The sequence below is a fragment of the Sorex fumeus genome, unplaced genomic scaffold (assembly GCF_029834395.1).
Source record: "Sorex fumeus unplaced genomic scaffold, SorFum_2.1 ptg000083l, whole genome shotgun sequence".
Classification (NCBI taxonomy): Eukaryota; Metazoa; Chordata; class Mammalia; order Eulipotyphla; family Soricidae; genus Sorex; species Sorex fumeus.
In genome coordinates, this window is record NW_026606140.1 from 12,580,877 (window position 1) to 12,596,894 (window position 16,018).

Sequence of the window (16,018 nt, forward strand, 5' to 3'; positions counted from 1 at the left end):
AAGATCAAGGGCCCACAGGGGACCCCTTGAGCACAGCCTGGCCCTCGCCTCCTTCCAACCTGGCGCCTTTCCTTTCCCAGCCAGGGAGTGCAGGGACGGATCTGCCCCTCTGACTGTGCTCCAGGGATCAGGATTTGGGACCCTACTGAGAGGACCCAGCCCACGCCGCACTCCCAGGACGCTCATTCTTTCTTGCCTGAGGACTGATCTCCTAAGGGCATCCTTGGAAAACCACGGTGGGCGTTGGGCCTGATGAGGGTCAGCCCCTCTCCCTGTTTGCATTCCTTCACCTTCCAGATCACCCCCCCCCCTTGGGGCTGGAGCGATGGCACAGTGGGAGGGTGTTTGCCTTGTACATGGCTGACCCAGGTTCGATCCCCGGCATCCCTGAGCACCACCAGGAGTAATTCCTGAGTGCAGAGTCAGAAGAAACTCCTGTGCATCGCCAGGCGTGACCCAAAAAGCAACACACACACACACACACACACACACACACACACACACACACAGAAAAACAGATCACCCACCCTCTTCCTTCGAAAACTGCCACATTCCACCACCATGGGGAAATTCCGGAGGGTTGGGGCAGGGATCTATGGCAGGGGGAAGGAAGAAGGATGGGTTCCTTCACCCACCTCGTCTTTTGGAATCTGTCATAATGCCTCACGCCCTTCGAGGCCCGGAGCGGTTGTGCCTTCTGTGATGAAGAAGGTTGTGCCTTCAGTGCCCAGTGCGAGCCCGGCAGCGACTTCCCTGCCGGCCCAGGCCCAGCCCGCTGCCTCTCCATGTCCCCATCCATCACCCCCACAGGGAAGATAATTACGCATGTGGTACCCGGGTCTCAATTGTTTGGTTACAAGGTTAAAACTCCCTGATACTCTTTAATAAATGCCGCCGCGAGCACATTATGAAATGTAATTAAATGCCTTCGCCATCTCCTCTGCCTTTACCGGCGGTGAAATTGAATCGAGGCCATCGGTGGGGCTGAGATAAAATCACGGGGGCGTGGGGTGAAGTGGGGTGGCAGTGGGGCGTCAGGGATCCGTCTGAGTGCCACTATCCATACATTGGATTTGGGGGTACCGGGCCATCGGGGACCCGCAGCTCAGCTCTCACCCACCGGACACGAGGTGGAAGATAGAGGAGAGTGTGGAAGGAAGAGCTGGAGGAAATAAGTTTGTGTCTTCTCATGAAATCCTGAAGGTGCCTGCAGTGTAACTGTGTTGAAAAAGAAATTTATTCATCTACTTTTTGCCAGACTAGACCCAGGAGGGGTGGTCTCCACATTTGCCCCCGCCCCCACCCGCCCCGGCCCCTGCTTACCCTCGGGGCTGCTCGGTGCCCCTGGGCGCCAGGTAGGCTGTCCCCACTTGCCTCAGCCCTGACCAGTGCCCCGGGGTGACCTGCCCATGTCTCTGCCTTCTTGCTTTCATCACTGACTGCTGGGGCATGGCAGTTCTGAGCCATGGTTGGTGGGGGGAGCTGACTTTTCTCTCCCTCTGCCCTCCAGAGTCGGGGGTGTCACCAAGATTCAGGGATCACCAAGCCACCAGGGCCCAAAGGAACACAGACTTGGCCTGAGTTGCGAAGGGCCTAGAACGCTGGCAGGACTTCCTATGGGGAAGGTCGTCTGGAAATGGGGCTGGACAGCACATTCCCCCCCACCCCCGGGGGCGCTCAGGTCGTGTGAGGGGAACATGGCTTATTTGTCTCAGGAACCCCACCCTGCCCACAGCCTAAGTGGGACTTGAAGGGGAAAATAGTCCTCCCGGTCACCAGGATCTCAAGTCACTGTCACGGGCGTGCCTAAGGCAGTGCTGTTCATCCTGTCTCAGTAAAACAGGAGGGAGACTGAGGGAGGCAGAGAGTCACTCTCCCTGCTGGTGAGTCACGGAAATGAGTTTGGGGGCTCCAAATCAGTGCATGGGCCCATGTCTTTTCTAGAGAGCCCAGGCAGCTGTTCTTTATTTTTATTTATTTTTTTTTATTTTGATGAATCATCATGAGATACAGTTACAGACTTATAAATTTTTGTGATTATGGAGCGATAGCACAGCGGCAGGGCGTTTGCCTTGCACGTGCCAACCTGGCTGACCCGAGTTCGATTCCTCTGCCCCTCTCTGAGAGTCCAGCAAGCTACCTAGAGTATCTCGCCCACACGGCAAAGCCTGGCAATCTCCCCATGACGTATTCAATATGCCAAACACAGTAACAACAAGTCTCACAATGGAGTCATTACTGGACCCGCTCGAGCAAATCAATGAACAATGGGAGAACAGTGCCACAGTGCTATGTTTCAGCCAAACAATACTTGAGTGCCCACCCCTCCACCACTGCCCATTCTCCACCCCCAACGTTTCCAGTGTCCCTCCCACCATCCCACCCCTTCCCACCCCCTGCCTCTGTGGCAGGCATATTCTCTCTCTTTTGGGGTGTTATGGTTTGCAATATGGGCACTAAGGAGCCATCATGTTTGGCCCATAGCCTACTTTCAGCACGCATCTCCCATCCTGAGCGAGCCCCCCAAGCATTATGTACTTAATGGTCCCTTCTCCCTCCCACCTGCCTTTCCCCCCAGCACACGATATCAGCTTCCAAGCCGTGGGACCACCCTCCTGGCCTTTATCTCTACTATCCTTAGGTGTTATTCTCCTATGATGTTACTTTATATTCCACAAATGAGTGCAGTCATTCTGTGTCTATCCTGCCCTCTCTGACTCATTTCACTTAGCATGATACTCTCCATGTTGATCCACTTGTATGCAAATTTCATGGTTTCATCTTTTCTAAGAGCTGCATAGTAATCCATTGTGTCGGTATGCCAAAGTTTCTTAAACCAGTCATCTGTTCTCGGGCACTTGGATTTTTTCCAGATTCTGGCTATTGTAAATAGAGCTTCAGGCGGCTGTTCTTTAGGGCTCCCTGTCCCTCTCCTAACCTCGCTGCTGCCTGTGGAGGGTGTGGGTATGTGGGTGACGACTGTGTCTGGGCCAGCCCACCGTGAGGGCCGGATTTGGCTGTGTTTCCCCACCCCCGCCCTGCAGAGTGCTGCTGACGGTGACAGGGACAATAATGAGGCTAGGTTGGGCTCTCGGCTGAGACCGCTCCAGTTAGATCCTCTTAGCTCTGCGCCCTGCTGACATTCCTCCCAGGGAGAAAACCCTGAAAACCCTCCTCTGCCAGGTGGTGCTCCCAGAGAGAATTATGGGGAACAGTTAGGCCCACATGACGCCCACAGACCCAATGACGTCCATAGACCTGGTTCTGCTCCCTATGAATCCCACAGGGCAGACTGGGGGCCTAGAGGTGTGGCCCACTCAGAAGAGAGAGCTTCTGGGCCCACAGGAGGGTCCCCTGGGCCTTGTTGCCGGCTGGAGCCCCCACGGGCATGTGGATTTACAGGCATGGGGTAGGAACAGTTACTTCTGTGTTTTTTGTTTATTTGTCTTTATTTTTTTTTCCTTTTTGGGTCATACCCAGCAATGCTCAGGGGTTCCTCCTGGCTCTGCACTCAGGAATCACTCCTAGTGGTGCTCGGGGAACCCTTTGGGATGCCAGGGATCGAACCCATGTCAGCCACATGTAAAGCAAGCACCCTCCCTGCTGTACTATCACTCCAGCCCCAGGGTACCTCTGTTTTTATCACTTCTAGCCGGGGCACTGCATCACCTCAGCCAAGGAAGCTGTCTGCCAGTTTCCTCCTGGGGAGCCTTTTCCATCAAGTGAGCAGACGGCACCTTCTCGCCCCTGACCCCTTGCACTCCTGCCAGGCACTCTGGGGACCTGGCCAGCATGCGGCAGTCAGGTTGACCCTCGTCCACCCACTCCCCACGGATGGGGGGTCCCTGAATAGTGAGTTTCGATCTTGGGAAGTGAGGTCCTAGAGCCATAATTGGAGACAATTATGTCCATAGACATTTGGCCTTGAAGCCTCGTGTGACTTGGCCTTGAAGCCTCGTCAGCTGTCACCTTCAGTGTTAGCACGTTAATTAAAAACCCTTTTAGATCCAATCTATTTAAATTGGATCTTAAAGCCAGTGCATTTGGCCTTGTTCCCCGAGTAATCGCCGGAGCAGTCCTGGTCAAGGGCTTAGAGAAATCATTAAGAATCGAGCTGGCGACTGACCCGGGGCCCCCAAGGAAAAGTTTCATGGTCCAAGTTTGATGGTTTCTGCGCGTCCGGTGCGTGTCTGCAGCTTTCACTGGGTCTCTGAGGCTCAGCTTGGGGCTTGGGGTGCCCTGGCCCCAGACCAGATCGGGGTGTGCATGGCACGTAAGCAGAGCCCAGCCTTGTGGTACGGGCTCAGTCATCCTCAGCTGCTTCCTTCACAGAGGTCCTGTTCCCCGTCTCCATGGAAACATTGAAGGCGAGGAGAGCTCCTCTCCCGCCAGCGGCTGTCGCGAGTGGAGCTGCCGTTGAGTTTCTTCACCTCCTTCTGATCCCACTAGGAGCCCATGATTTGAGCAGTAGGATGGCGTTAAGGCGCTGGCCTTCATGCAGCTGACCTTGTGCCCAGGCCTGGCACCACGTGGTCCTCTAGGCGAACATCACCAGACACAACCCTGGAGGTCTCTAAGAACTACTGGGGTGACTTCGGTGGTCCCTGGCATCACAGGGGTCTGAGAAGCACCACGTATTCAGCCCTGTGGGTCAAGAACTGCTGGGCCCGCTAGTGTCACTTGGGAGATCCAAAAAACAACAAATAATCCTTTTCACAGAAACATTTAGGATGGCCATTTAAGGCCAAGTGGTGGAAATAGGCGTCGTTTTCTCGGAAATGGGGGTCAGCCTTGGAGTCTGGCAAAGGCTCATGTGCTCGGGGGACCAAGTGTGTGGTCCTCTGCAAACCAGGGGGACAAACACAAGGGATTGTCTGGTTAAGCAGGGACCTGGCTCTGAGTGTCGTCTCCCCACTTGGGATATGTGTCGTGGCCGGGATGGAGCCAGAGTGGTGCCCACGGTGCCCAGGGTGGAGGGCCTAGGACGGGCTCCTACCCACGCTTGCTTCCTTCGCGTTTCCCAGCCAGCTCAGCCCAGTCACCCTGCCAATATGCTGTAGACAGTCAGTTCCAGTCTCAGCCTCTGTGTTCCTATCTGTGAAGTGGTACTGCAGTGTGATCCCCATCCCAGTGTGACTTGGCTGTGCGCCCGAGAGGGTGGCATGCCTCCTTGACTTCCTGGTGGGTGAAGCAGGGGCTGATAGCAGGGGTTGAGCTGATGCTAGGGTGTCATCGCCGATAGCGTTTGGTCTCAATGAGCCGATGGCACCCTGAGACTTATTTCAGCAGCAGTGCCAGGTATTGCAAGTCCAGCATGAGTTTTTCTTACCACCAGTACTTCTTTTCCTCCACCTGGTTTGTTGTTTTGTTTTGTTTTGCTTTTGGGGGGGCGTGGGTTGGAGCAATAGCACAGCACTAGGGTGTTTGCCTTGTGTGCAGCCGGCCCAGCTGAGCCTGGTTCTATTCCTCTGCCCCTCTCAGAGAGCCCGGCAAACTACTGAGAGTATCTCACCCGCACGGCAAAGCCTGGCAAGCTACCTGTGATGTATTCAATATGCCAGACACAGTAACAAGTCTCAGGATGGAGACGTTACTGGCCCCCTCAAGCAACTCAATGAACAATGGGAGGACAGTGATACAGTGATACAGTGATTTGGGGGGTCATACCCGGCAATGCACAGGGGTTACTCCTGGTTCTGCACTCAGGAATTACTCCTGGAGGTGCTTAGGGGACCCTATGGAATGCTGGGAATCGAACGCGGGTCAGCCATGTGCAAGGCAAACTATGTGCTATGCTATCCCTCCAGCCCCCCGCCTGGTTGTTTTTGTATGTTTGTTCTTCGTGGACCATGCCGGGGACCGAAGCCCGGCCCGCACACAGGCAGGGCTCTGTGCCACCATCTCTGTCTCTGTCATTGTCACTGCTGTCAGCTTCCCCATCACCTCCTTCCATGGTTTTTTTTCCCTTTCCCTTGTGGTCCCGTCCTTGGGGAATTGGACTTCTCCATCCCTAGGCCAGAGATAGATTCGCTTTTGAAAAGCTGTTTGGGTGAGAATTGTTTTCTTGGAGCCCATGGTGGTGTTCAGAGGGGGTCTCCGGGCTTAGCTCTTCCGCGTGGGGAGGGCAGACGGGGCGGGGGGTGCTGCAGAAGGCAGGAAACAGCCTTCTCCCCCTCCTCCCCTCTCCCCTCCCCTCCCCCCTTTCCCTTTCCCTCTCCGGCAACGCAAGAATCTCAGGATGAGACGCCTGTTACTCTCCTCCGGGACGGAAGGCACCAGGCCTCTGCAGAACTCTGCCTCCGTGTCTGCCTGAGTTGTTATCAGAAAATTAGAGCAGGATAGAAGCTTTTGTTCTGCGATGGAGACATCTTAATAGGCGCTTTGATTGTTAAGCAGAAGTTTCTGTATCCGTTTAATTGCTGTAAATGTTGTTTGCCTTCTCTGTTATGATAAGGCCTGGATTTTTCATAGATTACCACCCCCCCACCCCCCACCACCACCCCATTCCTTCCCTTTAAACAGTTTTCTTTTGCTTTAAGACCTGCCTTGGCAAGTTTAATGAAATCCAAACAAAGAAATGAAAGAGAGGTTCTCAGAGTGCAGGTCTCACACCCACAGACAGCGAGTTAGGTTATTATTGCCGAGCACTGGGGAGGGAGTGGAGCTATGGTCGTGGATACGTTTCACCTCTCAGCCCCTTTCTGGGAAGTGAGTCCAAAGTACCCAACTTAATTACATCTTTTTTTGGTTTGAGAAGTTGCTGTAATTGAGAATAACAGAGTAAGTAGGAGAGGAATCTAACGGTGAGATATGCTTATAATAAAGGAGGGTTTGGTCCCGGCCAGCTTAAGCTTCAGCTGTGATTCAACTGGGGGTTGCAGGCAGCTCAAGAAGTGAAGACCTGGGCCTGGAGCAATAGCACAGCGGGGAGGGCGTTCACCTTGCATGCGGGTTCGATTCCCAGCATCCCATAGGGTCCCCTGAGCACCACCAGGGGTAATTCCTGAGTGCAGAGCCAGGAGGAACCTCTGAGCATCGCCGGGTGTGAGCCAAAAAGCAAAAAAAAAAAAAAAACCAAAAAAAAAAACAAAAGTGAAGGCTCTCCAGCTCAGAGATCCTCAGCCTCGGCACTGCCAGCACTTGGGGCTGATCCTTCCTTGGATGGAGGATCCTGGGCAGGCCTGTGGGTGGAAGGGTGCTGATCCTCGAGTGCTCCCTCTTGGGTTTCTCTCTGTGGCATGACACCAGCTCAATGACAGCCAGAAACTGTCCCCCTCTGTGCCCGGGACTGGCGAGAACACGGGCATGGGCACTGCCGGAGGACTTTGGGACAGTGTATATACTCCTGGGGGTTCTGCTGGTGTGTCTGGCTGTGTGACCTTTAGCAGGTCACTGTGCCTCTCTGAGCTAGCTCCCTTGGTCAACGGGAGCACTGGCGAGAGAGCTCACTTCTGGGCATCAACTGTGACACAGTGACTGACGCCTCTGGAGTGGGGAGTTGGGTATTTCCAGTCTGATGCCCTTGACTGTGTCCTGAGTACACTGTCCCTGCTCTGTGCCGGGTGGTCATGCAGAGAGCAGGTGAGGCCCCTGGCCTTGCGGGAGTGACCGTGGCCCTGTGTGCGGGCAGCCCCCTGCTCTGCGCCCAGGGCGGATGGCGCAGACCCGTCTCATGCTCATCCCTGCCAAGCCTCACCCCTTCCAGCAGCCACAGCAGGGGGTGAAGCCCACAGCACTCAGACGGTTCGCCCCAGAGGAGGGGCCGTAGGCACCAGGCCTTCCACTCAGGCACAGCGCCTCACCCCTGCCCCCATCCCGGAGGAGAGCAACGCCAGGGGCTTGCAGCTGTCCCCAAATCAGACTTCTGTGATCTGCGATCTCTCTCTCCCTCTCTCTCTCCCCCTCCCTCTCTTCCTCTTTCCCTCTCTCCCTCTCTCTCCCTCCTTCTCCTATCTATTTCTATCTTTCTCTCCCTCTCTCTCTCTCTCTCTCCCTCTCCCCCTCCTTCTCTTTCCCCCTCTCTCTCTCCCTCTCTCCCTTTCCCCCTCTCTTTCTCCCTCCCTCTCCCCTTCCTCTTCTTTTCTTCTTCTTCTTTTCCATGGAACACGCCTCTCATCTATGTGATTAAACAGAACTAAACCAAGCAGCACAGGAGCAATGTGAAGCCCAGAGACAGCCCCTTAGTGTTGAGGCTGCGGCCACCAATGCAGCATCTCTCTGCTCCTGCCCCGGCCACTCCCCAGCCCACAGCGACGCCCTCCGAAGCCTGTTTGTTCTCACCGGAGTCTCTGGACACGTTCCCACTATTCACCTGCTCCTTGCCGGCCGTGCCTGCGGCTGCAAGCCTAGCATTTAGGGTTTCCAAGTGAAGCTCCAAAAGAACCCCAACCCCAACATGAACCCACTTGGAAGGTTGGGGGACTCCCTCTCCTCCCCTCTTCTCCACATCACTGACGGACTCTTCTGCGCTCCCGCCTCCCACCCCGTCTGCTGAAGGAAGGTCTCTCCAGACGGGTCTCCAGCCGGGTCGTGGTCTGTCCCCCCTGCTCATGTTCTCTTTTGGCTCTTAGAAAATGAAAACCAAGGAACTGGAGCCATAGCACAGCGGGTAGGACGTTTGCCTTGCACGCGGCCAACCCGGGTTCTATTCATAGCATCCCATAGGGTCCCCCAAGCACCATCAGTAGTGATTCCTGAGTGCAAAGCCAGGAGGAACACCTGAGCATCTCCAGGTGTGACCCAAAAAGCAAAAAAAAAAAAAAATAGAAAAGAAAATGGAAGCCAAGGACATGGGCCCGATGACCTCCTGTCTTTAATGCACTAGCGGAAACTCCACCAGCCACTCTTCTGGGCGATGGGGCCTCCTCGCTTCCCCCCAAGGGTTCTCTCTGCCCATGGGGGCCAGGGAAGTGATCAATGCTCCCAAAAAAGGGTGCCAGCTTGGCAAGGGCAGTCCTGGGGTTCCTACAAACAGCTTTCAGGTGGCCGCAACAGAGCCATTAGGCAGAAGTGTGGGGCGAAGGGGCTGCGAGTAACCGTCCCAGCAGTGGAGACAGGCCCATCTGCCCGGCCAGGAGGTGCGCGCCCCGGCAGAACAATGGCTCTGGGAAGTGAGGCGTGCTCGGCCGCTCTGGCCATCTGGCAGGAGAACTGAGAGCTGGCGGCTGAGGGCTCAGCCACTCGCTGCTGCTCTGTCCTGAGCCCGGGGGATGTTGCAGGCAGCCGGCCTGCTGCGGTTCACAGCTCCCCAGGGCTTGTGAGACCTGCGAGGGAGCGGGGGGGGGGGGGCACGCTCCAAGGGGTGGAGGGGGCTGGTGATCCAGGGCTGCGGGAGGCTTGTTAGAACTCAGCCATGGGCAGAAGAAGGGTGCAGGCCACAGGGATGCAGCCGAAGGTGTGAGGACAAAGCAGGCGGGAACTGGGCAAGGCTGAAATCTGATTTACGGACTGTTCCTCATGCCCCGCATCTCCTCACCCAGCTAGTCATCCATCCTTCCATCCATCCCTCCAGCCCACCATCCATCTGGTCTTCCATTCATCTCTCTACCAGACACATGCCTACCCGCCCATTCTTCCATCCATCCATCTACCCATCCATCCATCCACTCATCCGTCCAACCACCTACCCACCCACCCATCCATCTGTCTGTCCATCTACTCATCCATCCATCCATCCATCCATCCATCCATCCACCCACCCACCCATCCATCCACTCACCCATCTACACATCTATCCACCCACCCATCCATTCATCTATCCATCTACCCACCCACCCATCCATCCATCCACCCATCCATCCATCCACCCATCCATCCATTCACCCATCCATCCATCCACCCATCCATCCATCCACCCATCCATCCACCCATCCATCCACCCACTCATCCATCCATCCACCCATCCATCCACCCACTCATCATCCATCCATCCATCCATTCATCCATCCATCTACCCACCCACCCACCTATCCATAAATCTACCCCTCTCCCCACTTCTAAATCCATCTATCACTTCCTGTACCACTAATCTATCCATTTCTTCGAACTCACCCAGGTGTTTTTTTTTTAATTTTTATTAGTGAAACACCATGAGGTACAGTTCACCCAGATTTTGATGGTCATTGATTGGATACACTTTAAACAGTTACTCTGTTATTCACAAGGCGAATTTTTTTTTCATGTGGAGCTTGATTTTTTTAAACAAATATATCTGGGGCTGGAGAGATAGGGTTTGAGGTGCTTGTCCCTTGCACATGGCTTACCCTAGTTCAAATCCCCAGCACCACATATGGTCCTTTGAGCATCTGCCAGTTGTGTGCCCTGAGCACAGAAATAGCCAGAAATAGTCCTTGAGAGCTGCCAGATCTGACAACCTCCACCCCCCCCAAATAAGTCAATCAAAACAAATTAATTAATTAAAAGTAAAATAAATGTAAAACCCAAAAGTCAACTTAAAAATGTAAAAAAATAATTTTCTGATGTCCATGGGGGTGGGATGACAGAACCAAGGAGAGTGGCAGGCCCAGTGCTGGCTCTCTGGCTTCTCTCCTCGTAGAATCCGGCATGTGGGCATGTGTAAGGCCCTCAAGCCTGGATTCATGGCAGCTGTGTGGCATGCTGGTCTCTGACCTCTCTCCGGGCCTCAGTTTCTCTGTCCATGAGGTGGGGATGCTGACTGTTCACTCCTCGGCCAAGGCCTACAAGTCACTTTGCACGTACCTGACACACGTGGAAGTCTCTGTAAATGGAAGAGGGGCACCACGCAATCCTGCCCTCGGCTGCCCCCTTCCAGGACACCCCAGATGCCCTGCCCAGGAGTTAAGCTGGGGTTAAGCTGCCCAGGCTGAAAACTGGAGACAGTGGTGAAGAGACGGTGCCATGGTGGTGGGATTGGGATGGAATATTGAATGTCTGTGTCAAATCACCGTGAACAACTTTGTAAACCACCGTGTTCATATAAAGTGTGCGTGTGTGTGTGTGTGTGTGTGTGTGTGTGTGTGTGTGTAGGGGGGGGATTTGCATGTATTGGCCTTACCCATTCCATGTAAACTCCAAAATATATTAACACAGAAGTGCTTTAAAAGCTTTATTAGGGGACGGACCGATAATACAGTGTGCAGGGCATTTGCCTTGCACGTGATCAACCCTGGTTTTATCCCCCAGCATCCCTGAGCACTGCCAGGAGAAATTCCTGAGCACAGAGCCAGGCATAAGCCCCAAGCACCCACAGGTGTGACCCAGAAAAACAGACCAAAAACACTTTTATTCATGACAGGTGAGACATGATTATTACCATGACGAGATCCAAGTATAAAATAAAATTTAATGGGGCTGGAGCGATAGCACAGCAGGTAGGGCGTTTGCTTTGCACGCGACTGACCCAGGTTTGATTCCCAGCATCCCGTATGGTCCCCCGAGCACTGCCAGGGGTAATTCCTGAGTGCAGAACCAGGAGGAACCCCTGAGCATCGCTGGGTATGACCCAAAAAGCAAAAAAAATAATAATAATATACTACATTTTAGATTCCCATGTCAAAGATGTAATATGTAAATGAGCAGAGGCATTTTATCGTACTGTATTAAATGGTTTTAATTTCTCATATTTACGTAGGTCAAAATCATCGACTAATCATAAATGGACTCTTACTGGTATATTTTCTGATCATCCAGTTTGCCATTTCTTAGTTTCGTTGGAATTAAAAAAAAAAAAAAAAGGTGCCAGGCTGGAGCAGGGTCTGCGTGGCTTAGCCTCAAGTTGAGGCTTGGCCATCCCGCCCGAGGTCCTGAGCCTCCCTCTCTGCCCAGCCACCCCTGTCCCCAGCTAACAGACGCCCGTCTTCTCCCTGCAGATACCCTGTCTGTGCCTCGCTGGTCCCCGCAGATCCCCCGCAGAGACCTCGGCAACTCCATCAAGCACAGGTAGGCCCCCCCACCCCAACATGGACCCTCCATGCCACGGTGAGGCCTGAGCTGTCCCCTCGGTGGGACCCTGGTCCCTGTCAGATTAGCCGGAATGCCTGCAAGCCGGGACTTGGCAGCCAGGCGGGCTTGAGTTCCAGCCCACAAATCTCTGCCACCTGCAGGAAGCAACTTGCCCTCTCTGGGAATCGTGTTCCCACATGGGTGGGACAATGCAAGAAAAGTGCCAGGGCTTCACATGGCACAGAGTCACTGCTAGGGGGAAACGTCACCCTGGTCATGCACCAGGCGGGATTCGGTTCGAGTGGGAGAGCCCATGCCAGCTGATGCGGTGCCCTGGATCTGATTGGTCCCCGGCACCACTTGGCACCCAGGCACCTCTGGCCTTGAGCACCACCAGGCCAAGCTCTGAGCATTGAGCATCCCTGGGAGTGCCCCCACATCCCCTGAGGCTCTGTAGGTGAGGCCTGCTGACAGAGGTCAGATTAGTACGACAAACTCTTCCCACCCCAAGTTTGCACCCCTCCACCGCGTCCAAAAGTCAATATGGCAGGCTGAGCTGGACCCTGAGCTCCAGTCCGGGGGGTGCAGAAAGGGGCTAGGGTCCCCCCTCCTCAAAGGAACAGGTGCCCAGGGCAGGAGAGAGGTTCTGGTATCTGCAGGATATCCCTCAGAACACTTTGGCCCCCCAAAGGCGACTGTCCCCGTTCCACCTCCTCGGACAGTCCTCCCAGACACAGGGTCTCCACAGAGCAAGTGTGCCCGTGCCCATTGACAGGAGAAACCCAGGCCTGAGTAAGGGTCTCCAGGCAATCCCCCCTCAGCCCTCTGCATTCTCTCCACGCTCAGAAGGGAGGCTTTGGGGACCCCCCCAGGGCACCTGCTCACTCACTCCCGTGTTCCTGGATCGGAGAGCTCTGGCGGGGATGCTGTAGCCCCCAAATAGAGGGTCTTGCCCTCGGGGGGTAGGGTGGGGGGTTCTCTGAGGCTGGGATGGTTCCCAGCCCCCTACCCCCCGGTACCAGGGTAGTGGGGCTGTAACAGGCGCAGCACCTAGGGCGGGCAGTGTGCGAAGGAGCAACCTGCAGGAATGGCACCTCGTCAAACAGCTTTTGAGAGAAGGATGGTGACAGGTCATTTGTTAAGGCCCAAATGAGAGGGAGACGCGTAGGCAGTGAGAGATGTGCTAGACTCAGCCGGGGTCCCACAGCGAGACGCACCAAGGGCGGATCTGCAGAGGGAGGGGTCTCTGTGCTTGTCCCCAACCCCCGCCTCCCAGCACCCCTCGGCTCATCCAGGCTCCCGGCTCCTGCCCTCCGGGGGGCCGGTCCTTAAGGATGGTCCTGCCTCGGGACTGGAGCGATAGAACAGCAGGCAGGCGGTTGCCTTTTATACCCGCGACCCAGGTTCACACCCCGGCATTCCACATGACCCCACCAGGAGTGATCCCTGAGCACAGAGCCAGGAGTAAGCACTGAGCATGGCCAGGTGTGACCGCCCCCCCCCCCCATTTTGTTTTTAAGAGTAGCCCTGGCTCTGCCTCAGTGGACTGGTGACATCCTTGCCCAGATTTGCCCCTGAGCAGGTGGCTCGACCCCACCCCTGGGATGGCCACGCCCCGAGGTCAGTCTCACCCTCCGGTTCAGCTCTGTGGGAGTTGGTCTTCCTTCCGGCTGTCCCCCTCCGCGAGGTGGCCCTGCCCCCAGTCTCTCCCACCTACTGTTACACCTGGCGGGGTCTGGGGGTTATGCAGACATTGGCAGGCAGAGCAGGGAGTCTCAGTCTCCCCCCTGGGCCCCAGAAGGAGAGACTCGTCCTGGCCTTGGGGAGGAAGTGAAATGAAGGCCACCCTGAGGTGGGCGACGGAGGACAGGGCTTCCCTCCCAGCTCAGTGGCCTCCTGGGTGTTGTCTGGTACAGCACGGAGGCCCTGACCCCCACCAGGTCTGGTCCTGATGGGCCCCGACACCACAGTCGCCCAAGCCATACGGCGTCCTTGGCCTTGCCCTAGCACCGAACCAGCCTTCTAGGTGGCCAAGTATTCCTGGGAGTGGCCCCCAGAGGCCCCGAGGACCACTTGGGAACCACCACGGCCAGGGCCCAGGCAGAGGGAGCCGGTGCCGGAGAGCTGGGGATGCACATCGGACACTCAAGCGGCCTGTAGTGTCCGCCCTGTGCCAAGGGCTGAAGCCTACTGCCCACTCCCCAGAGCTGCAGGATCCTGTCCAGTGGACTGGCCCCACTGAAGGGGTGCCCATGGGCGGACCCACCCCCACCGCAGAGCTGGGAGGGCGCCGCCCCTCGCCCCCCCCACTCCGACCACAGGAGAGCCAGCACGGAATCCCGCTCCTTGCTGCCATCCGGGCTTTCCGCTGTGTCTCCCTCTGCCTGGCCTTGGTACGACGGCACAGCCCAGGCCGGGCGGCCCCCAGAGCATGCACCCTCTCCTCCCGTCCCTGGGGCCCCACCGTCTGCGGTCACTGCCTGTTCTCCCGATGGCCCTCGGAGTCAGTGGAGATGAGACTGGCGCTCGCTGGAGAGACTGGAAAGTCAAGAACAAAAATGGTCTCTGCTCCGGAAAGCTTCAGTGCCTCCTTCCCGGGACCTCTGGGGGTGTGGGCGGGTGGGGAGAGCACATAGGGGCAGCAGGGGTCCCGGAGGTTGGCCGTGGATGTTCCCCATCAGCTCGAGATTTACGGGCCGGCGGGGCTTGGGTCACAGAGAAGGGACAGCCAGAAAGACTTGCCCCGGGACTCTTCTCTGCTCCCAAGGTTTGGGGGCATCTCAGCTTTCATTTGGGGGGACTCTGGAGCTCTCAGGGGTCTGATGAGCAGACATGGGCCCCCATGGACTCCAGGTACGCTCCGCCTTGCTCGCGACTCCGAGGAAGCAGTGGCCCAACACGTCTTGTCCCGGCACTGAGCAGATGGTCTCAGCCACCAGGCAGCGACCTGAGGGACTGCCCTGAGGGTCTGGGTCAAACCCAGCCCAGCCCGACTCGCTGAGCCCGGCACTTGCCCCGGTCCCTGCCTGCCCAAGCCCACGGGGGTGCTGCAGCTGTGACTCCCCCATCTCCTCGTCCTGCTCAGACCCGCCTGAGGCAGACGCTCACTCTCAGCAGTTGCAGGCTCAAAGTCGGGGTCCCCGAGTGCACCCCCTTTCTGCAGCTCTTCCTCCAACTAGTCGCTGTCCCCAGGCCTCAAGCGTCTCCTCTCTCTTCCTGCAGGTTCTCCACCAAGTACTGGATGGCGCAGACGTGCACCGTCTGCGGGAAGGGGATGCTCTTCGGCCTCAAGTGTAAGAACTGCAAGTAAGTGGCTGTCCCTGAAGCCCCTGCTCACCCCGACCCCTTCCCCTGCACCCCCAGTTCTCCTGTCCAGGCTGAGCTCCAGGGCTCTGAGATCATCCCGGGGTTCAGGTTCCCGATTCCTAGGAGACTTGCCTCCCTCTTTTCCAGAATCCTGTCCTCAAGGCACCTCTCCCCTTGGGGCTCAGGGCACGAGCTGCAGCTGAGCACGGGAACCAGAGCACTGCGACGTGGGGTCCCCAGGTGCAGGCGGGTGGCACCCACCTTCCTCCTCACTGGCAGCCCAGGTCAGGGGCCAGCGCCTTTCCTCTTGACTGACCCGTTAGGAACTGTGTCGGGCGTTGGTGGGGAGCGTGGGGGCTCTGCATTGTAGCTCCTCGGTGCTGCTAACACAGCAGCAACTGAAGCAGCTCCAGAGAGCGAGCAGGACGTGACGAATGTGCTTCCTCCGGTAACGCTCGGTTCCTCGGCTGGTCGGGGGCAGCTCTGCTGGGGGGCGGCCCCTCCCTGACTCTGCAAAGTTTTCCTCCTTCCTCTTTCCTCCCCTTGCCTCTCAGAGAGGATACTGTGATTTGCCCCATTCTACAGATGGCCACGCTGAGTGTCAGCAAGGGGAGGTGGACCCGACTTGGCCGCAGAGCCCAGTGCAATATCAGGGCTTGAACCCTGACCCCAGAGGCCCCGTCTGTCTGTCTGTCCCCATGGCCTTCGCTGGTCTCGAGTTGGGAAGGCTGCACCCCGCGACCCAGCAGGGCCCTGCTTCCCTCCTCCATCCCACGGGTCACGGCAGGGC

General features: G+C 56.5%; 1 protein-coding gene across 1 annotated transcript in view; it reads left to right on the plus strand.

The window, feature by feature from the left end:
• KSR2 (kinase suppressor of ras 2) overlaps positions 1-16,018 on the plus strand; it is a 334,988-nt gene that overhangs the window by 244,343 nt on the left and 74,627 nt on the right. The window contains exons 6-7 of the mRNA XM_056131018.1: positions 11,850-11,919; positions 15,145-15,228. Coding sequence (XP_055986993.1) covers positions 11,850-11,919; positions 15,145-15,228 — 154 coding nt within the window. The remainder of the gene's footprint in view (positions 1-11,849; positions 11,920-15,144; positions 15,229-16,018) is intronic.